Below are 19692 nucleotides of genomic sequence, written 5' to 3' on the forward strand. Positions count from 1 at the left end.
GGTTCCGCTACTGGTGAGTTGCGAGTCTGTTGTCGGTTTAGCCTGGTGCAGCACCCGCCTCGTGCAGAATGACAGAACTTTCGTGAAGGGCGTCTGGCGGGGGCGAGGTCAGGAATGTTGACGCTGGCCGGGGCACCCATGGGCTCGGAGTGCAGCGATCCTCTGTGAGCGCTCCTGCCGTCGAGCAGCCTTTGCGCCTTTCCGGTCCTGCTCGTTTACGCGTCTTCGTTCTCCTTTGCTTTGTGTGCTGTATCCTGTTGGCGCGATTGTTCATTTTCTTCTCTTCCAAGGCTCCTCTCTTACTGAATCATCTGTATCTACCGCTACTCCATCTGCTACGCCCCCCACGACCACCTCTGCATCGGATTCCGCGACCAATTCTCCTACAACCCAATCCTCGCCATCTGTATCAACTATTGCATCGACTGATCTTCCCATGTCTTCCTCTGAATCTCCATCCTCTGTCCCCGCCTCGACTACGGCGGATCCCTCGACGTCCCCACAACCAACAACGTCTGCTTCTTCCGTGGCCCCTCCGGGAACTACATCTTCCACTCCTCCACCTTCGACCTCCGCGTAAGTCTTCACTGCCTCCCGGTACCTTCCGGGGACTCATGTCCGAAACCACATGCTGACCTACTGCACGGCACAGCTCCCCTACCACGACAGCATCCAGTGCGAACGACAGTGCGTCGAGTCCGCCGACGACCACTTCGGATCCTCCTACCACCACTTCGGATCCTCCTACCACCACTTCGAACCCCCCGACAACCACTTCGGACCCGCCCACGACCACCTCCCAGCCACCCACAACTACCTCTGATCCCCCGACCACTACTTCCAATCCTCCAACCACCACAAATCCCCCGACAACGACCACTAACCCGCCCACGACTACCGAGATTCCCACAACTGCTACTGTCACGACTACTGCACCGCCGAACACCACTCACGAAACCACAACCGAAACTACAGATCATACGGACCACGCAACTGAGACCTTTACGACTACCGCGTCCTCAGACTCTGAGAACACATCCTCTCCGCCGTCCCCCTTGGTTGTAGTGTCCTCTGCTACGTACGTACATTATCACAACTTCATCGACAAGTTCTTATTTGTTCGGACAGGACCACCTTGCAGAGCACGGTTGTTTTTACGACGACGGATAGTGATGGGCACACCACTACGACAATCCCTCCCACTTTCACTGAGACCTACGTCTCCACCAATAGCAATGGCATCCCTATGACTGTTACTCAGGTGGTTGCGAACCCCACCCTGAGTTCGGAGGACAATAGTGTGCATACATCCGGGTATGTCTGTCATCCCCCTCGCCCTTCTGAGACACGACTTACCTTTCCTTGTACAGATTCTTCAGGCAAAAGGGGGCCGTCGCTGGTGTATTTCTGATCGTCGGTTTGGCGGCGGCGTCGATATGCCTGTTCATCTTCTTCCTCGTACGACGCCGACGGAGGACGCGGAAACTCGACCACGACGCTGCCGTCAGCCAATCGCTGGCCGCAGCAGGGTTCAATCGGGCGCCCCTCGACGATGGCGATGACAACGATGAGAAGTTCCCCCGACGGCGTACGCTGTCTGACATGGAGATGTCGCACTATTCTGGCGGGTACGGCACTGGAGGATCTATTCCCAGCGCGACCCGCCCGCCGTCAGCATATCTTGACGATCCGTCCACTGGACCGTCAGACAACGATGGCGCGACGTTCGATCCATATGCGGCGTATGTCGCGGAGGGTCCGCAGGCGTATCGGGGGCCAAGGACATACAGCCCCCCTGTGGGTGGAAGGGATGGACACCGTGGGGGGCATTCGGCCTCGTACAGCGCAGGTAGCACCGAGCCACTATTGGCTGCCATGAACCGATCACCAAGCGCCGGTCCGTTCGATGACTTGAGGTCCCCGACGCCCCCGCCGCCTCCTCGAAATCCGAAGAGGGTGACGGATAGGCTGAGGAATAGTATGGAAGGGGAGGAGGAACCGTATCGGGATGAGCCTGAGAGGGATTCGTGGGGGTCTGATAATGCGCCTAGTGATGAACGATTGAACCCTGTTATGCACGACCGGCTGAAGGGAGGCAGTAGTATCAAGGATAACGAAGATTACTCCAGGCCGGTTCTTGAGGTACGTTTCGAGATTATCCGTTCAAGGTGAATGGAAATGCTTATATGTGTATCCTCACAGGTAAGAAATGTTGTCAGCGACAAATGAGAGCCTTGATGGAAGGAATACATCGCTGCGAGGACTAGAATTGTATGTATAACCTCTGCGTTTGCCTTCACTACCATCTAGCATTTACGACCCTGCCCAAGGACGCTTATATGCTTGTTATCATCGACATCACGATCGTGACCCACCGCTTACTGCTGTCTTGCATTTGTTTCTTGGCTTCTGTTTGCTTTTGGACGCTCATTGCTCTCCTTGACAAAAATTCCATCCGATTTTTGTGATTCGGAGACGGACGCTCTCCGCGTACTTTACACTCGGTTATACCTCACACATAGATTGCAATCTGTATAACTCGTTCATTATATTTGAAGCTCTAACTACTGCCGGAAGGTGTCAACCTACTCCAGTTATCTTGGGTGTGTGGTTATTCCGCGGCTTATCCCACCCACTTCGTATCACGATATTGGGGCGGTCGCATGATATGAATGACTCTCAATCTTATCAGTCTCATGATAAGGCCTATATAAAGCCCATGAAACGAACACTTGACGCTGCTCATTTACGGCTGAGGAGAGCAACGCGTCGCCATAAGTGGGCCTATGGCGAAAGTACGACCCCCAGTTGAGAAACCCATAGAATATGGAAACGCCGGTGAATTCTGGGTTGAATACCCCTCAGGGCTTGTGGATTTGACCAGGGCCAGTCATCTACCGAGCAGTGCGTCGGATGCAGCAACCCCGCCTCCCTTAACCCAGGAGTTCCTCGAGTTTCCCGTGGACGGGCAACGAACCCTCAGGATCGACAAGAAGTCAAGTGCCATTGTCATTATTGACATGCAGAAGTGAGTCGCCACTCGCAGGCTGGGGGTTTCCTGAAGCTGACCGCGTATGCAGCTACTTCCTGCACCCAGAGCTTCGAGACCATCCCACCGGACTGGCATGCGTTGACCCGTTGCTGAAGGTGGTCCTCGCACTGAGGTCGCAGGGAGTGAAGATCCTCTGGGTGTAGTGTCCACCGTAGCCCATTGCCCTGCATAATCTTGACTGGGCCGATCAGGAATTGGGGACTTACGGAACATGAGTTGAAGACCATACCTCCCTCCCTGGTCAGAGGGTTCATGAAAAGCGGCAAGGGGGGCTTCGGTGCAGATTTAGGACGCGACTGGGGTAGACTCTTGATGAGGGACCAGCGCAATGCCGAACTTTACGGGCCCCTCCAGCAGGAATACATGAAGAACAAGGACGCAGGAACGGACATCTGGATCCACAAGAACAGGCGAGTTTCCAGGCGATATCGCGGTGATTCCAAACATTGAGTCGTAAATAGGATGAGTGCCATATGGGGCTACCAGACCGCGCTCGATCTGTACCTCAAGGAGAATGGCATCACGACCCTGTTCTTCTCGGGTGTGAATGCTGACCAGGTAAGCCCGGGATCCTTCCCGTCTTTGCCACCTCGGAATATTAGGGTAAAGCGATTGACGCATATCATCGCTCACAGTGCGTCCTCGGCACAATCGTAGACGCATATTATCGAGGATACGACTGTATCGTCGTCGAAGATACGGTGGCCACCACCTCGCCACAAGGAGGACTCGAAAATGTGATCTATAACTCCGGAAACGTGAGTATCGCACGATAGTTTTGGTACATCATCGCTCAAGATATACCAGAGTTATGGATTCGTGACAGACTCCACGAGACTCGTCAACGCCATATCAAATTCAGCTTGATGGATGTACATTGCTTGAAAGATTGTACTGGTACAGAGGATATGGATGCGTGCTGTTAGGAATACAGTGACGTGCGTGAGGAGTGATGTCTCGAGGCTCCGGCGATTGTGGTTGTACTCGCAGGGAATGGGAACCCAGAGAGTTGGGCGATATCATTCAAGCCAGACGTCTGAGAGACCTTTGGGGTCTAACCGGAGCGTTGACTTTGTAGTTCTCCACTCTTCTATTGATCAAGAGCGAGGCTCTGTAGGGTGCTGTCTCCGTCACCGGGGTCGTGTCGGAATCGGAGTGTGCGTGCGAAGATGGCGGCGTCAGAGGTCGATAATCATGTACCCCAACTTCAGGCTCTTGAGCCTGCTTTCGGATTTGAAGTGCTTGGACAGAAGGCCTGGTAGTCCTCTCCGGCAGATCAGAACTCGGTTCCCAGCTCTCCTCCGAAACAGGGTAAAGAGACGGAGTAGAAGGGGAGGGTGAAGGCGACCGCGGTGCATCATGGACCATCTCTACATTATGGCCGGCAGCGTCTGGTCGACCCTCTACCACAACAGCATGGTAATCACTGAACGGACCCTTATACTCCGGTGCAGGAGGGGCAAGCAATCGTTCACCGCGGTCCTCGACTGCCCCGAACTCAGGAAGGATGAGTCCGTCATCCATGCCAGCCTTCTCATCGAAATCGTCACCATGGAAAGTGTGAGGCCTGCTCCACCTCTGGTCAGTCCGGCTCACGAGCACGGTACGCATCAGGGGAGGGCCTGGTGGAGGTTCGAATGGATTTTCCGGGACGGGGGCAGGTAATTCTGACATGCCACCATCTCGGGCCCGTCGCTGTTGCCGTCGCAGGATGCATGTTATCGCCGCGGTCACGATGGCGATCAAGACGCCGATGGCCACGAATACGCCAGCTACTGCTCCAGTGTGGGAGAAGAACCTAGAAAAGGTCAGACAGGGCCATAAGAAGAGCTGCAGGATGACCTACCCCGAGTTGTCGGCCGATAGGTTACTGCTGTTCCCAGAAGCAGAGGACGCGATAGGGCCACCGGTAGCGACCGTACTCGTGATAGTCACATACGCGCCATTCGACTCTGCTACCGTGCTATACGCAGTGACTATGCGATAAATGGATGTGTTATTTGACGCCGTGTTGTTGGAAGATCCCGCTGAGGTCACGATCGGTCTGTTATTGGCGGGACCGCCAGAAGCAGGGCCTGTGACTTTCGCTTGCGTCGACGAACTAGCCAAAGACGCTGCAGAACCGGACGATGCTGGTTTGCCAGTCTCCGACACGCCTCCGTGCCTCTGAGCCCCACTTGTGGATCCCTGCGGGGAGCTCTGAGTAGCAGGGGGCTGTGCAGTGCTGACGTTGCTCTGGGCAAAGGACGAAGCATGGGAGGTCGTAGACGCACTCGAAGGGGTAGGTGGGACGGATGTCTGACTGTGGCTACCCGTCGTGTCAGAATGGCTGCCGGACGGTTGCGACGTGGAGGATTCTGTAGATACAGAGCTTGATGTTGACGCGGGAGATGTCGGACTGACGGTCAACATTGAACGTCCTATGAGATCACATATACGGTAGATGGTGATCTAGTTACTTACGACAATGGCGCCATATTTCCAACGCTGCCTTTACGAGAGCCGGAAGAAGCTCTGGAGGGCTGGATGCTCGGCACAGAATCGGGGAAACGGGTGCTTGACACAGAGCCAGGGGACTGGGTGCTCGACACAGAGCCGGAGGACTGGGTGCTCGACACAGGGCCGGAGGACTGGGTGCTCGACACAGAACTCGAGGAATCGGTGGTCGACGCCGCACTGAGGTGAAGCGAACTCGTCGTAGATCCGGAGGGTAGTGACCGGGACGGTCTACTGCTGCCAGTGCTCATGAAAGTGAGTCGTCAGACTTGGACGTCTTTCACAGTGGGCAGAGACTACAGAAGGAGACGCGGCGAACCCGAAGGATTATAATCGAAGCACGACCCCACACATCATATGAGCACTTCATTATGAGGGTGATTTGTTGCGGACGCTCACCAGTCCCCGACTTCGGGTGCAACTATCGCATACGCGACATCTGTCGGGGCACCCACTTCATCTTCCCGGGCTTTTATACAGCAAGGTGCTTCACTTTACGGAAAGCTACCTGGAAACCTGCATATGACCAGAGCATACGGAGCGAAAGCATATCGGTGCGCATAAGCGGGAACGTCTCTGGAGATAGCTGAGCGTCGCAGCAATTCACAGGGCAATCCTTGACAGGATCCTCCCCCACATGTCTTCAGCCATATGGCCCCGCGCAGGTTGCGATGTCCGAATGCAGTTGATCATCGGGGATCGCGACGGTTGTCCCCCGGTGCAGCTCGAGCACCTGCCATATCAGCGATCGACCCGAGGAAAGAACGGAATTGCCTCCGCGCTTCTCATCATCGTTGCACGCGCAGCGGGTCATACGCAAGAGAGTCCACGCAGCTCATCCGTCTATGTCGATAGAATTGCTATGTAAATGCGAATATAACGCGATACTAGGTCCTGATAGTAATGGAGGGAGAGAAATTCAAATGGGGAGGAAGAAGATTAGCATGAAGGGCAGCGTACACAGTCTATCAAGGTCTACATGCGATTACACAACAAACCCAAGGGATAATCAAGGCGATTAATGGTAAATAACGATAGCGTAACTTCCCTGTAATACATGTAATGTATAAATTGCATACTAGGGGGGAGATGAGCGATGAGGATACAGTCAAGGTGTGTGACAGTGACGTACACTAAGCGTTCGCTTAGGGTGGTATAACAGATAGAGGGTATGACTTGCAAGAGATATAACGACGACTTGAAGGCAAGCCATCAATCAATATGAGGTGTCCCAGGACTGGCATAAGGAAATACGACGCACCAGACATGGGACGAAAACAACCTCAACGTCGACTGGCCGGCAGTCCCTCAGCAGCATTTGCTATTTGCTGTGCCTGGGACGTAATCCTTGAGTCGTAGCTTGGAAGATCCTTTCCGTCGCCGACCACTAAGACTTCCGAAACTCAACCGGCTGGAGCTGTTAACTCGGCGTAGCGCACGATCACCGTAGCTGACGCCGCTGCCCGCCTTATCCGGATCTAAAGAGCCTGATTCGATGGCAAGAAGGATTGAGCGCGCGCAGAGAAGGAACGGTGCTTCAACGTTGTCTCCCGTCAATGACGATGTCTCGAGGAAGTGGACGTCTGCCATGCCAGTCTCTCAGTCGCGAGTCAAAGAAGGATTGACATCAAACGCACCATTCTCCGCAGCCCATCGACTCGCTTCCGCCCACTCGACTTCACGGTCATCCTCACGATCAGACTTGTTCCCAACCAGGACAACCACAAGATTTGGACTCGCCAACGCCCGTGCGTCAGCTAACCACCGGCCGAGATTAGTGAACGACTGCCGACTACAGGTCGATATGAGCAGGTGCGGCGACGGCAAGAGAAACGGATGCTCACTTCGTGATATCGTACACTAGAATAGCACCTGCAGCACCACGGTAGTAGCTCCGAGTCACAGATCTGCGAATTTGATGACATTGGCCACAGCAACGCAATTGAGAACGCTGCTACTCACCGGAACCGCTCCTGACCCGCCGTATCCCACAACTACAGCCCAAGAGTGAGCAGCCGCTGGACTTATCAGACGTTCTAGTGCATACCTGCAGCTTGATCTTCTTCTCCCCCAGCTTTACGGTCCGACTAGAAAACTCCACTCCGATCGTGTGTTGTGAATGATCCTTAACTGCGACACAGACATCTCAGTATCATGCAAGTCAAACGCGATTGCAAGCTCACAAGAATTGTGCGTGAACTGATGCAGGAGACACGATTTGCCCGTCCCCGCTTCGCCTACGACCTGACGTCAACTGCGAGCACATGAATGAACCCTGTCGCCGAGTGCCCGTACCGATGATGATGTATTTCATAAGAAAGTCTGTCAAACTCTGTGAGAAACAAACACGTTGCAGGAACAGGAGCACCCGTACCATAAGTTTCAAGAAGTTCCGTAGCGTCCGCGTCGTAATCGTTGAAAGCCATGATGAGAGGGAGAGGAAACAAGCGTTTGCAATCCTGCTTATGACGGCGTCATGCCTAACAGCCACAGCTCCGGATCGATTGGGCGAACCACGTGCGAGCCGCCTCAAACCAACCGAGCTTCGCGGTCACGCGGTGACAGTCCGCCACGTCCAATTCGGTTTCGCTCCATCTTCGACGCGTACCACTAGTATCCCCTCATAATCTCGCACTATCACAGCCCTCTGTTCTGCCTCCTGGTGCTTCCTGAAAGATGATTTTTGCTTGGTTACAACATGTACAACCTTCGCAGTCAAAAAGCCAAACACGACATATTCTACCGTACCCTCACCAGCCTTTCCATGATACCCAGACATCTACGACTTCGTCCGCTTTCCCTGCCTCGGAGTCCACAATGTAGTACCATGGATAGGCTGCGGTTATGAGGCACGCGTGCTGACCCACAATCTCTACCACTTCGCCAATTGCGAGCTTCCCCTCTTGGTGTCCCGAAGCCAGAGGCCCAGAAGGATGCGATAGGAGAATACCATGCTCTTGCGAGACTCGTCCCAGCCTCCATGGCTTACCGATAACATCTCCAAACCCTCCGCTGGGTCCTGTGTCCTTACTCATGGCGATAGCGCCGGCGTCGCACAACGCTTCATCCCTCCCATCTGCGCTGCGTCCAGGGTAGTACGAAATCACCGTGGCTAGGACTTTCTGTGCGACTCTATTCCCACCCACAAGATTTGTGTGCATCTGCTGGAGGTCCAATAGCGGATAATTTCCTGCCGAACTGTGAGATTTCTCTATCACCACTCTGAAGGCGACCATCTCGTACCTGCGTGTAACTCAAGCCTTCCGTGTAACAATGAGTCCAATTGCTGCCTTGCCTCTACCGATGCCGCATGCGCGGTCGGCGTGGAACCTACGGCGAGAACGAAACCCCCTTCCGGAACGTTGGCGGATATTTCGGCGTAGATTTTCTTGGCCGCAGACGCGGCGGAGTTTACAGCATTCACCTCGGCCGAAAGGAAGGACGATGCCTCTGGTAAAGATGTCGACGCATACGCGTCCCACGCATGGCAATAAAAGCCGAAGATCGTGGTCGCGGGCGAAATGGATAGCAGCTCTACGAGCGGCCTAAATGCCGTCGACGTCGGGGGGACGCCTGCTCGCCTGTCGAGGTTACCATGAGACGAAAACCCGCGCGAGGCTGTTGAAGCTCACTTTTGTCCCCCGTCAACCTTTACGAACACGGACCAACTCCTAGGCTTCTCTCGCTGCTGTTCGAACTGCTCCAATGCTTGCACCTGCTCCGGATGGTCTATCAAGAGCCTGACGATCCCTCCGTACTTTTCGAGCTCGTCCCACAAGGACGCCAGGTCTTGGATCTTGTTGACTCCGACTGGTAGCCCGTACAGTATCTTTGGTCTAGTCTCGAATCAGCGGCCCTACCTGCGCGATCGGCAGGCTTACGTCTTTCACGGTACCGTCTGCGACCAGGCCTGCCTTGACTATCGCCCACGCTTCCATCAAAGTCGAAACCACTACTGCCTCGGTTTTATCGGTGGACGAGACTAACTGCAGTTTGGTGCCTTCGGCAGTCTACGTAATTGCTATTTAACCTTCTCGGTTGCCTGAGCCGGAGACACTCTGAGAGTACCTTGTGCGACTTTACATGTGCTCTGAAACTTGCGCCCCAGTCCTTAGCGTTCTGGTGCATCTTCGCGCAGTTCTTCGCAAACACTGCTCGGTCAATGACCATGCATGGCGTTCGCAGTGTATGGATCGGCCTGCCCACGAACTCCTTGACTACCGCCTGCTTGTCCGGCAGCGTCAAGAGGTCAATTGGTGTCTTCGTCTGGGCTACCATCCTGCCTGTGCGTGTCTTGATACTGGATAGTGGTACAAGTTGAAGCAGCAGCCGTGGGGTTGAGCTTCGTCCCGTCTATTAAAAGGTCGATCTCCCCTGATAACGATCGAATATAGATCTCGATCGCGCATTCAAGTTCAAGGGCTTCCTTCCGCGTGCCGTCAGAGTGAAGCTATTCATGAAACGACTTGTCACTGGGTTCCCAGGTATTTACAGCAGCATGAGCGCGGATAAGGTACCAAGGTACGATGCAGTCCCAGTCCGTCGTCTACCAGCCTCTCTACGAGGACATCGTAGCGCGGCTCGACCCCGAATATGTGGCCTTCCACAAGGAGCACATGCTATACAAGCCGCTGCAGCACCAGCGGCCCTGGAATCCCGATATACGCAAGGAACCCAACGTCCCTGGCAATACTTCGCCGTTGCAAGTAGGCAGCGTGCGCGATCTCTCTGTGGGGAGATGTATGGCGAGAGTGTTTAAGCCTGAAGGTGCCCCTCCGGAAGGGGGCTGGCCCGTGCTGTTGTATTTCCACGGAGGCACGTCTGACCCTTATCACGGCTTTCCTTGGCGTCAAGATAACTTGCGTCTGCAGGAGGTTGGACGCTCGGCAATATCAACTCTGAAAATTCGAAATGCAGTAATCTGTGCAAACGTGAGATTGGCGACTGCCTAATGTACGTAGAGGGTCTGACTGCGATATGACTGTAGGCGCAAAATGTGTGGTAGTGTCCGTTGACTATCGTCTGGCGCCGGAGAACCCGTATCCTGCCGCTGTTGAGGATGCGGTAGAGTCGTTGCAATGGCTCTATACCCATGGCAAAGCTGAGTTGACGGTAAACACCAAGCGCATCGCGGTCGGGGGCTCCTCGAGGCACGTATTCCCGTGAAAATACAAGACGCCTTTTGGCTTATGTCCCTTGAAATAGCGGCGGTAATCTGGCAGCAATACTCGCGCTGAAAGCGGCGGAGATGACCCCGCCTATCCCGCTCGTCTTCCAGATGCTGTTTGTACCAGTCACAGACAACTTGGCTAATCCGGATGGCGACCCGCATGCTTCGTGGTACGAGTGCAGGAACACGGTGTGGCTGAGCCCGGCGAGGATGCTGTGGTTCCGAAACAACTATCTGCCCAAGGCCGAAGATCGCGGCAAGTGGGACGCGTCGCCGCTCTTTGCGCCGGACGAGTTGGTCCGCAAGACGCCCAAAGCCTGGATCGCGCTGTGCGAGCTGGATATCCTGAGGGACGAGGGGACGGCGTATGGCGAGAAGTTGCAGAAAGCGGGGGTGGACGTAGAGGTGAAGGTGTACAAGGGCGCGCCTCACCATATCACGAACATGGACGGTGCGTGTCATTCTTGTTGAAGAATATTCGATGCTCCTTGCTAATGGATGGATACTCGTTTTGGTCGGGTCCGATAGGGTGAGCATTCCGTCCTGCGATGCATTGAGGTCCGCTGACCATTCGCGCAGGGTGACCCAGCTTGGGCGGGACTTGATATCCGATGCAGTACAGGCCCTGGGCGTTGCGCTAGGCACATTGTGAAGCAGATATTATTCGGAAATGCTGGAGGCCAGCTGATATCGGTCATGTCGAGCCTGGTGTGACTGCTGCAATCGATAAAGTTGGCGGTGCCGTCGGCCCAGGGGGTATGGCATCGTCAGATCTGAGATCTCGATGACGATCGGCCGGGCCGTGAACTGCCGCGACGGTCGATCGCGCTTGCCATTGATAATCAGCAATTTCAAGTCTCAAGTACTTATGGCTGCAGTAACTCGCGCCCTCGCTAACGCGCAATGGCCACAGTCTACCAGCCCCTGCACGACGACATCGTCAGCCGGCTCGACCCCGAGTACGCCGCGTTCCACAAGGAGCACCTGCTGTACACCCCGCTGCAGCACCAGCTGCCCTGGGACCCCGCCATCCGCCAGCGCCCGACCGTCCCCGGCGGCTCTGAGCCGCTCAAGGTGGGGAGCACGCGCGATATTGCGCTCAGCAAGTTCAGTGTGCGGGTGTACACGCCCGAGGGGGCGCCCCCGGAGAAGGGGTGGCCGGTTATCTTGTACTTCCACGGAGGTGTGTAGGACAACGTTTGATGCCATTCATCGGAACCCCATTGAAGATATATAGGTGGGTGGACCTTGGGGAATATCGGTGCGGAGGCGGGTCTCTGCACGAACATGTGCAAGCGTGAGTCTCATCGCTTTGTGCGCCCTGGAGATCGTATGGGATTTATGTCTGGATGTTTCAGGCGCGAAATGCGTGGTGGTATCCGTCGACTACCGTCTGGCCCCGGAGAATCCGCACCCGGCGGCAGTCGAGGACGCGGTAGAGGCACTCAAGTGGCTCTACTCGAAGGGTAAGGCGGAGATCAATATCGATACGGATAGTATTGCTGTCGGCGGCAGCTCGAGGTGCGCGGAACGTGATCTCCCTTCCTGATTCATGCCGTTAACAACCGCCGTTTCTGCAGTGGCGGCAACCTCGCTGCAATCCTGGGCTTGAAAGCCAGCCAGCTCTCCCCGCCCGTGCCCATCAAGCTCCAGCTGCTCCTCGTGCCCGTGACGGACAACACCGCCGACGCCACGGGCGCGACGCACGCGTCCTGGCGCGAGAACAAGGACACGGTGTGGCTCGACGTGCACCGCATGGAGTGGTTCAAGCGGAACTACCTCCCCAATAAAGAGGACTGGACGAAGTGGGACGCGTCGCCGCTGTTCGCGCCCGAGGAGCTGGTGCGCAAGGCGCCGCGGGCGTGGGTCGCCGTGTGTGAGATGGATATTTTGAGGGATGAGGGATTGGCGTATGGGGAGAGGCTGAGGAAGGCGGGGGTGGAGGTGGAGACGCAGGTGTACAAGGGGGCGCCGCATCATGTTATGGCTATGGATGGGTAAGCGGAATTTACTCGAGGAGGTTGGCGGTGAGCTGATGGGTCTTGCAGGGTTTTGGAATTGGGCAAGCGGATGGTTACGGATACTGTGGAGGTGTTGGGCAAGACGTTTGGCACGATGTAAGCTCTGTGCGCCGAATGAAAGTGTCGTAATAGTTGGGGGCCTGTAATGAGGCTCTGCAGTTAAATAAGGAGCATTTTTGCTTTACAGTCTATCCTCTGAAACTGCGTTGGCAGCAGATTAGGCTCTTGGTGAGGAGTGACCCAGATAGGATGGCATATCAAGCAAGGGTCCTGATACAATTCAATTGCTTGTCTTGTTCAACATACTTGTAGTTTCCTTCAACTGTCTACTTCAGTAAGCCGCGATTGCCTCTATTTCAACGTCCACATCATTAGGCAGCTTTGCGGCCTGAATGCAAGTGCGTGCAGGCTTGGGGGCAGGGAGAAGCTGAAACGTCCGCCGTTAACCCCTTTACACGCCGCATACTGGCGACACTACTGACCTTCTCGTAGACCTCGTTCATGGAGCCAAAGTCGTCCATGTTCTTGAGGTAGACGTTGACTTTGACGACGTTCTCCCAGGAGGAGCCGGCTGCTTTGAGGACGTTGCCGAGGTTGGTGATGCACTGGGCCTGATGCGGCTGTCAGCAGAGTCCTGTACCCTGTCTGAAGAAGCGCACCGTGTGCTCTTTGATCCCGCCCGCGACGACCTTGCCGTCCTGACCGACTGGAGTCTGACCGCTAAGGAAGATCAGGCCGGGGACCTTTGTGGCATGGGCTGGGAGCGAAGTCAGTACCGGGTCGGACAGCAAACGGTCAGCTCACAGAGAATATGAGTGTGCTTGGGGTTCTCGTCCGAGTTGATTTTCTGTACGGAGGCCATTGCGAGCGACGGTGGAGGGACAGAGGGGCGAAATCGATAATAAGTGGCTGAAGAAGATTAGATCTTGGGTGCCCTGCGATCTGAGATCCGATCGGCGATGGGCCTGTCACGGGCACTGCATTGAGCGTCGCCCAAGGCCTCTGCCTCATCCATGCAGCGCGTCTTGCTCCGTGCCCACCGGACGCTCGTTAATTGCTGGACACTGACGGTTATCATCTGATGGCAGTGTTATAGCCGACAGGCACGTCTGAGTATTTGGCGCGCCCCTTATCTCCCCCAAACTTACTATCTAGTCTGCTATCAAGCCTTCTCCAGCGTCATGTGAGGCCGTATCGTTATAACTCCCCAGCCGCCCGGGCTGCCCATCGGTCGTCCACTTTTCCCATCATCATGGCCGAACCGTCCGTCGTGCTGGAAAAGGTCGCGCCTGGCAAGGACGTGGAGGACGCCGTGTCCGTCAGCAAGACCGGCGCGTCCGAGTCCGTGAGCTTCTCGCGCGAGGAGGAGCGCCGTATGATACGCAAGATGGACTGGATGATACTGCCGCCGTTGGCATTTATGTTAGTACTTTCAAGCTCCTGGGTCGCGCATTTCCTGACCCTCTGGTCTGGAATAGGTATCTATGTAACGCCCTTGATAGAGGAAACGTCGGAAACGCAAAAACTGATGGTTGGGACAAGGTATGTTATCCCCGCTAGTCAGCGTTCTTACTCTGACAAGCGGTTCATGTACAGGACATCGGTTTGACAGGCAATCAAGTAAGCAGACAACTGCGACACGATGCCCATTTCTGACCATGGTCATCTAGTATTACGTGCTTGTGATGGTTTTCTATGTACGTCCCATGTCAAGCTTCGCTTGAGCACCACAGCTAACAAGTATGCAGGTCCCGTTCTGCCTGTGAGCCTGCACCATGGTCCTGTGCCGGCAGATAGGACTAACTTACCCATCTCCGTAGATTTGGTACCCCCATCAGTCTTCTCGTGAAACGATACAGCGCTGCTCGCGTGCTCCCAATTATGATGTTTGGATTCGTACGTCCACTTGCTATCTCCAACGTTGATCTCTCTTACGACCTCACATCTGCAGGGCGCGATGTGAGTCCAAGGTTGTATCTCTGTTACCGCGCATTAGTTCAACCCCAGGAAACAGGGGACTATGCACCGCGGCGGCGAAGAACTTTTCAGAAGTCTTTGCGCTCCGGTGGTTCCTGGGTACCTTCGAGTCTGCTATGCTCCCGGGCGTTGTAAGCATCGCCGTGTAGTCCCTTGCCTAGGGCAAACAATCATTGACACCGTCGCAATCAGGTCTTCTACCTCTCCACGTTTTACAAGAGAGACGAGCTAGCTTCACGAGTCGGCATCTTTTACGGTTGGTATACACGGTCTGCAGACTTTGGTGCTTTAACGACTCACTACGCCCAATAGCCGCGGCCTCTATCTCTGGCGCTTTCTCAGGTGATCTCTGTAGTTGCACCTTTGTCCAGAGTGCAGTGTGTCTGATGCGATCCGACAGGTCTGATCGCGTTTGGTGTCTTTCAGCTGAAGAACTCGAAGTATCATGGGTGGCAGTATCTGTTCTGGATCGAAGGTAACTGAGGGCTCCTACGACGTCCTTGAGTGATCCACTAATGCGTGCGCAGGCGCTGGAACGATCCTTTTCTCCGTCTTCGCGTTCTTCTGGCTGGTAAGCCTCGTATGCCCCGCTTTTTCCAGCCGTCAAGATTGAAATACACATTTCAGCCCCGCTCGCCCGCGACCACGCGCTTCTTCACCGCGCGCGAGCGGCTCATCGCCAAAGCGCGCATCCTGTCCGACTCCTCCACCGCCATCGACGAGCGCCTCTCCTTCCGCGACGCCTTCCGCCCGTTCACCGACTGGCGCTACGGCGTCTGGGCGCTCATCTCGCTCTCGCTCGGCGTCCCGCTCGCGAGCGTGAACAACTTCCTGCCGCAGATCGTGCAGAGCCTCGGGTACTCGACCGTCAAGACGAATCTGTACACCGTCGCGCCGAATATTGCGGGCACGGTTGTGCTGCTGATCATGACGTTCTCGTCGGATTATTTCAGGGAGCGGTCGATACACATGTGGGTTGTTCTAGTACAAACTACTTGTCTCCGATGTGCGATATGCTGACAGAATGGGCTGTACGCAGATGCGTGCCGCTCGCGATCGGCCTGGTCGGGTTCATCATCCTCGGCACGATCGACGTGCTCGCGCACCGCAACGTCGCGTACTTTGCGTGCTTCCTGCTCTGCATGGGTGTACGCTTCTCCGTCTTGTCCAGCTATTCGTGGTACTCACCCGGAACGCAGGCACCCGCGCCGTCCGTGCTGACGTCGTCGTGGTACTCGAACAATACGACGAACGAGAGCGGCAGGGCGGTCGTCGCCGCCGTGATGGGTGCGTTCCTTCCTCCCCCCGTACCGGGTCCGGGTCTGACACGTAGCGCTTAACAGTCGGGATCGCGAATTCGTCGGGCCTGATATCGGCGAACGTCTTCCGCGCGCAGGATGCCCCGAAATACGTTCCTGCGTTGATCACCTCCGGTAAGCCGATTTACGTGTCGATACGAGGACCCATTTTCATCAAGTTTCGCGCCGTCGCAGCTTGCTTCGGAGGCATCTGCATCGTTCTCGTCGCATCGTAAGTTATCTCCTCGCTTTCCATGAGCCAGAGTTAACCCTGGGTGATCACAATAATAGACTAGGAATCTATATGCGGCTGGAGAATAGAAGGCGGGACAAGGAGCAGGGCCTGAAGCTCACGTCTGCGCAGGTGGACACGGAAGTGCTGGGCCAGGGCCCCGCCTCTCCGCTATTCCGTTATGTGTATTAATAGACTGGCTGAGGAGAGGAGGCAATCGATCTTATCGCTTTGTGTGTAGGATCTGAGTCGAAACGGAAGCTTGCGACGGTTGGCTAAGTTAAACGTTGTCCAGGGCATGTCGACTCTGGGGCAGCACTTACTTCAAATGTTTTAGGAGTCGCGGTGTAAAATTGTGTGTTCTGGCTTGTGAGCACCACAGTGACCTTCCCTCTCGTCTCTCGAGACAAATATCATTACTTACTGGGTCCTTCTTTTTCAGGCACGCTCACGGAGTTATTGACCACTTGATCCTACTCCTTACGTGACAGACAGCTGTTTATAACCTCGCCCAATCATCCGCTCGTACGAACTCTGTCACCCGGCGTCATGTGAGGAGCTACCACTGTATGAATGGCTAGCTGCCTTCCACGACAATGGAAGACCAGCTTTCCTCCTGCTGTAATGGTTGAGAAGTCACCCTTGCCGTCCGACGTACTGGTGCCCGAGCCCAAGGACGAGGAGTCCGTAGCTGTCGATGAAGTCCCGACTCCAGAGCTCAGAGGCTTCTCTCCGGAGGAGGAGCGCTGTATGTTGAGGAAGATGGACTGGAACATCGTCCCGGCTCTGGCGTTCATGTGAGTGTCACCTCATGTGTACTGCGTTGACCCCACGCTGACAGGCTTCTAGGTACCTATGCAATTCACTAGACAGAAGCAACGTAGGCAATGCAAAGACCGACGGCTGGGATAAGGTATGTCTTATGAAGGTACAGGACTGATATTAGGTGATTCATCAGCGATTTCACAGGATGTAGGCTTGACTGGGGACCAAGTAAGTAGGCGATTCCATTGCTTTCCGTATGATGTCCTGACAACTCGGGTCTCTAGTATTTTGTCCTGGTCATGGTATTCTACGTAGGCCGTATCTCCAACCCTATACTGGAACTCACTCCTCAAACAAAATATTGCGGATAGGTGCCGTTCTGCCTGTGAGCTGGCCTCTTAATCACACCTCTCCGAGTTCTGGATTTGACGCCCGGCCAATGCTAGGTTCGGGACACCGCTCAGCCTGGTCGTCAAAAGATTCTCGGCTGCCCGCGTCATACCCTTATTGATGCTGGGATATGTGCGTGGACGCCTTCTGTACGCAGCTTCCTGCTGACGGCATGGGCCGATTAATAGGGTGTGATGTTAGCCTCATATTTCTGGAGCGTCGGTGTCATCTCACCTTCTCTACAGGGCTCTTTTGACCGGCATAGCAAAGAACTTCTCCCAGATATTTGCCCTCCGGTGGTTCTTGGGCGCATTCGAATCAGCAACGCTGCCAGGGATCGTTAGTACGGAACGATATAGCTCATTAACGTGTTAATCAAATTCTATCAGGTCTACTACCTGTCGACCTTCTACAAGCGAGATGAGCTCGCATCTAGGATCGGGTTTTTCTATGGTATGAATGCTCTGGGCCAATCGTATGGGATACGCATCCTGACTTCAAGTTACAGCTGCTTCTATATTATCAGGGGCATTTTCGGGGGAGTCTTTTCATCGAGTTGATGGAGATAGAAGTGGTTAATGACATTGTTAACGTTACAATCCTACAGGCCTCATTGCATTCGGAGTGTTCCAGATCAAGAATTCGGCATACCGAGGCTGGCAATATCTGTTCTGGATCGAAGGTCCGTATCTTACTAGTATCACTGCTCTTACGGGCGTCCCACCCTCGGACTTCAGGCGGCTCGACAACTGTGTTCTCCATTTTCGCATATTTTTGGCTGGTAGGTTCTCCAATTCATCCCAAAGTCGGATCGGTGACGAGATTACTACAAAGCCCAGATCACCTCGTACAGCTCGATTCCTCACCCCCCACGAGAAGGATATAGCTGAAGCGCGCATTCTTTCGGATGCGTCCAATGCCATTGACGAACAGCTGAGCGTACGGCACGCATTTGGCGCCTTCAAGGAATGGCAATATGCTGTATGGGCATTGATATGTCTATGCTTTGGCGTCCCTCAGACCAGCGTCACCAACTTCCTGCCGCAAATTGTCGCTAGCCTGGGCTATTCAACTGTCAAGACTAACCTGTTCACAATTGCTCCGAATATTATAGGCACTATTGCTCTCATCATCTTGACTACATCGTCTGATCGCTTCCGTGAACGTACCATTCACACGTAAGTTGTAGGAATCTTCAAGCGAGGCAACGTTTGACGCGTTTCTACCAGTTGCGTAGCACTAGCCATCAACCTTGTTGGTTTCATCATACTTGGGCTAGTGGATGCAGCGTCACATCGCCAAATCGCGTACCTTGCATGTTTCCTCCTCTGTATGGGTGTGCGTGCAGATATCATCAAGGCGCATTAGCCGCTGATTGAGCTTAGTCGGCTGCTCCTGCGGTGCTGGTTTCCTCCTGGTACTCGAACAATACCATGAGCGAAAGCCGCAGAGCGGTGGTTGCCGCTGTTATGGGTGAGATTCTTGCTAGATAGCGACTAAGATTTATTGACGTCGAGCCTGACTCGCAGTTGGCATATCGAATTCAGCGGGGCTCATATCAGCCAACGTCTTCCGGGCTGAGGACGCACCTCGATACATACCCGCCCTGATAACAGCTGGTAAGTTGTTAGCCCTACACTGACTCCATCGTGCGATCTCCCATCGATATCGCTCCAATAGCTTGCTTTGGCGGAGTTGGCATTGTGCTAGTTGCAGGGTGAGCATGAACCTGCCTATGTGACTCGGACAACTTTGTGAGAACTACCGATTGTAGCATGGGGGTGTACATGAGGCTAGAGAACAGGAGACGCAACAGGGTTCAAGGTGTGCGTCTCACATCCACGGAAGTCGACACAGTAGCTCTGGGAAGCGAAGGATTCGGATCTCCGCTATTCCGCTACGTATATTAGACAGTGTCACCTACAGAAGGGATTCCATCAACGACGATGCCGTCATTATTCATCAGTAAGACTGTTGACTACAGATGGATACATGAGACGTTTCTGGCGATCTGACGAAACATTGAGGATGATTGCAATCAGCTCAAGCGCAATCTTTCTTACCGCTCATCCGAGGTATCTCCGGCTTGAGCTACGGCCTGAGGTATTATGGGGCCAGAGGAGAAGACCTCACTCGGCATGAACGACCAGGGAGGAACTGCGGCATGCCTGTGGACAAAGATCTATTGCAAAACAGGGCAACCTAAGAGAACAAGCACATAGTTCACCCGCAGCATCAACAATAGAACCTGCCTATATGCATCTGGTCATCGGACCGAGGTATGCAGAGAT

The 19692-nt window shown here is 54.5% G+C and overlaps 10 protein-coding genes across 10 annotated transcripts; 7 read left to right on the forward strand and 3 right to left on the reverse strand.

The window, feature by feature from the left end:
* Positions 1–436: 436 nt before the first annotated feature.
* Positions 437–2229, forward strand: GLOTRDRAFT_124414 (uncharacterized protein; the record flags this gene model as incomplete). Its single annotated transcript, XM_007862829.1, has 5 exons — positions 437–576; positions 653–1078; positions 1129–1314; positions 1371–2142; positions 2203–2229. The coding sequence occupies 5 exons, from the start codon at positions 437–439 to the stop codon at positions 2227–2229; spliced, it is 1551 nt and encodes a 516-aa protein (XP_007861020.1).
* A 496-nt stretch (positions 2230–2725) lies between these two features.
* Positions 2726–3919, forward strand: GLOTRDRAFT_113241 (Isochorismatase hydrolase; the record flags this gene model as incomplete). The annotated part of the gene is made up of 5 exons (XM_007862830.1): positions 2726–3028; positions 3244–3462; positions 3514–3610; positions 3688–3810; positions 3860–3919. The coding sequence occupies exons 1-5, from the start codon at positions 2787–2789 to the stop codon at positions 3917–3919; spliced, it is 741 nt and encodes a 246-aa protein (XP_007861021.1). The 5' UTR covers positions 2726–2786.
* Positions 3869–5717, forward strand: GLOTRDRAFT_97754 (uncharacterized protein). Its single transcript, XM_007862831.1, has 3 exons — positions 3869–4850; positions 4899–5450; positions 5516–5717. Exon 1 carries the CDS (start codon positions 4412–4414, stop codon positions 4715–4717), a length of 306 nt encoding a protein of 101 aa, XP_007861022.1. The 5' UTR covers positions 3869–4411; the 3' UTR covers positions 4718–4850; positions 4899–5450; positions 5516–5717.
* Positions 5718–6387: 670 nt separating this feature from the next.
* On the reverse strand, positions 6388–8001 carry GLOTRDRAFT_68501 (ras-domain-containing protein). The gene is made up of 10 exons (XM_007862832.1): positions 7923–8001; positions 7844–7870; positions 7732–7785; positions 7596–7678; positions 7511–7542; positions 7393–7455; positions 7186–7340; positions 6810–7131; positions 6681–6745; positions 6388–6626 (listed from the first exon to the last, which is right to left on the reverse strand). Exons 1-8 carry the CDS (start codon positions 7972–7974, stop codon positions 6857–6859), a joined length of 741 nt encoding a protein of 246 aa, XP_007861023.1. The 5' UTR covers positions 7975–8001; the 3' UTR covers positions 6388–6626; positions 6681–6745; positions 6810–6856.
* Positions 8002–8213: 212 nt separating this feature from the next.
* Positions 8214–9840, reverse strand: GLOTRDRAFT_53051 (uncharacterized protein). The gene is made up of 5 exons (XM_007862189.1): positions 9617–9840; positions 9430–9558; positions 9181–9377; positions 8792–9129; positions 8214–8738 (listed from the first exon to the last, which is right to left on the reverse strand). Exons 1-5 carry the CDS (start codon positions 9824–9826, stop codon positions 8299–8301), a joined length of 1314 nt encoding a protein of 437 aa, XP_007860380.1. The 5' UTR covers positions 9827–9840; the 3' UTR covers positions 8214–8298.
* Positions 9841–10074: 234 nt separating this feature from the next.
* On the forward strand, positions 10075–11370 carry GLOTRDRAFT_102407 (uncharacterized protein; the record flags this gene model as incomplete). Its single annotated transcript, XM_007862833.1, has 4 exons — positions 10075–10396; positions 10536–10698; positions 10754–11173; positions 11298–11370. The coding sequence occupies 4 exons, from the start codon at positions 10075–10077 to the stop codon at positions 11368–11370; spliced, it is 978 nt and encodes a 325-aa protein (XP_007861024.1).
* A 251-nt stretch (positions 11371–11621) lies between these two features.
* On the forward strand, positions 11622–12719 carry GLOTRDRAFT_30675 (lipase/ esterase; the record flags this gene model as incomplete). The annotated part of the gene is made up of 4 exons (XM_007862019.1): positions 11622–11901; positions 11956–12015; positions 12077–12239; positions 12299–12719. 4 exons carry the CDS (start codon positions 11622–11624, stop codon positions 12717–12719), a joined length of 924 nt encoding a protein of 307 aa, XP_007860210.1.
* A 351-nt stretch (positions 12720–13070) lies between these two features.
* Positions 13071–13601, reverse strand: GLOTRDRAFT_102408 (endoribonuclease L-PSP; the record flags this gene model as incomplete). The annotated part of the gene is made up of 4 exons (XM_007862834.1): positions 13071–13166; positions 13222–13350; positions 13399–13496; positions 13544–13601. The coding sequence occupies 4 exons, from the start codon at positions 13599–13601 to the stop codon at positions 13071–13073; spliced, it is 381 nt and encodes a 126-aa protein (XP_007861025.1).
* Positions 13602–14105: 504 nt separating this feature from the next.
* GLOTRDRAFT_53057 (MFS general substrate transporter) lies at positions 14106–16522 on the forward strand. Its single transcript, XM_007862190.1, has 18 exons — positions 14106–14161; positions 14218–14281; positions 14336–14359; positions 14410–14436; positions 14488–14501; positions 14560–14635; positions 14691–14698; positions 14754–14847; positions 14909–14972; positions 15029–15058; positions 15117–15191; positions 15244–15287; positions 15344–15687; positions 15756–15864; positions 15916–16003; positions 16060–16149; positions 16210–16246; positions 16306–16522. The coding sequence occupies exons 1-18, from the start codon at positions 14115–14117 to the stop codon at positions 16436–16438; spliced, it is 1368 nt and encodes a 455-aa protein (XP_007860381.1). The 5' UTR covers positions 14106–14114; the 3' UTR covers positions 16439–16522.
* A 348-nt stretch (positions 16523–16870) lies between these two features.
* On the forward strand, positions 16871–19122 carry GLOTRDRAFT_124422 (MFS transporter; the record flags this gene model as incomplete). The annotated part of the gene is made up of 14 exons (XM_007862835.1): positions 16871–17043; positions 17096–17159; positions 17216–17239; positions 17296–17322; positions 17383–17396; positions 17458–17533; positions 17590–17597; positions 17647–17740; positions 17791–17854; positions 18009–18579; positions 18631–18739; positions 18787–18874; positions 18931–19020; positions 19082–19122. 14 exons carry the CDS (start codon positions 16871–16873, stop codon positions 19120–19122), a joined length of 1443 nt encoding a protein of 480 aa, XP_007861026.1.
* Between the last annotated feature and the right edge of the window lie 570 nt (positions 19123–19692).

This window comes from Gloeophyllum trabeum (assembly GCF_000344685.1).
Source record: "Gloeophyllum trabeum ATCC 11539 unplaced genomic scaffold GLOTRscaffold_00001, whole genome shotgun sequence".
NCBI lineage: Eukaryota > Fungi > Basidiomycota > Agaricomycetes > Gloeophyllales > Gloeophyllaceae > Gloeophyllum > Gloeophyllum trabeum.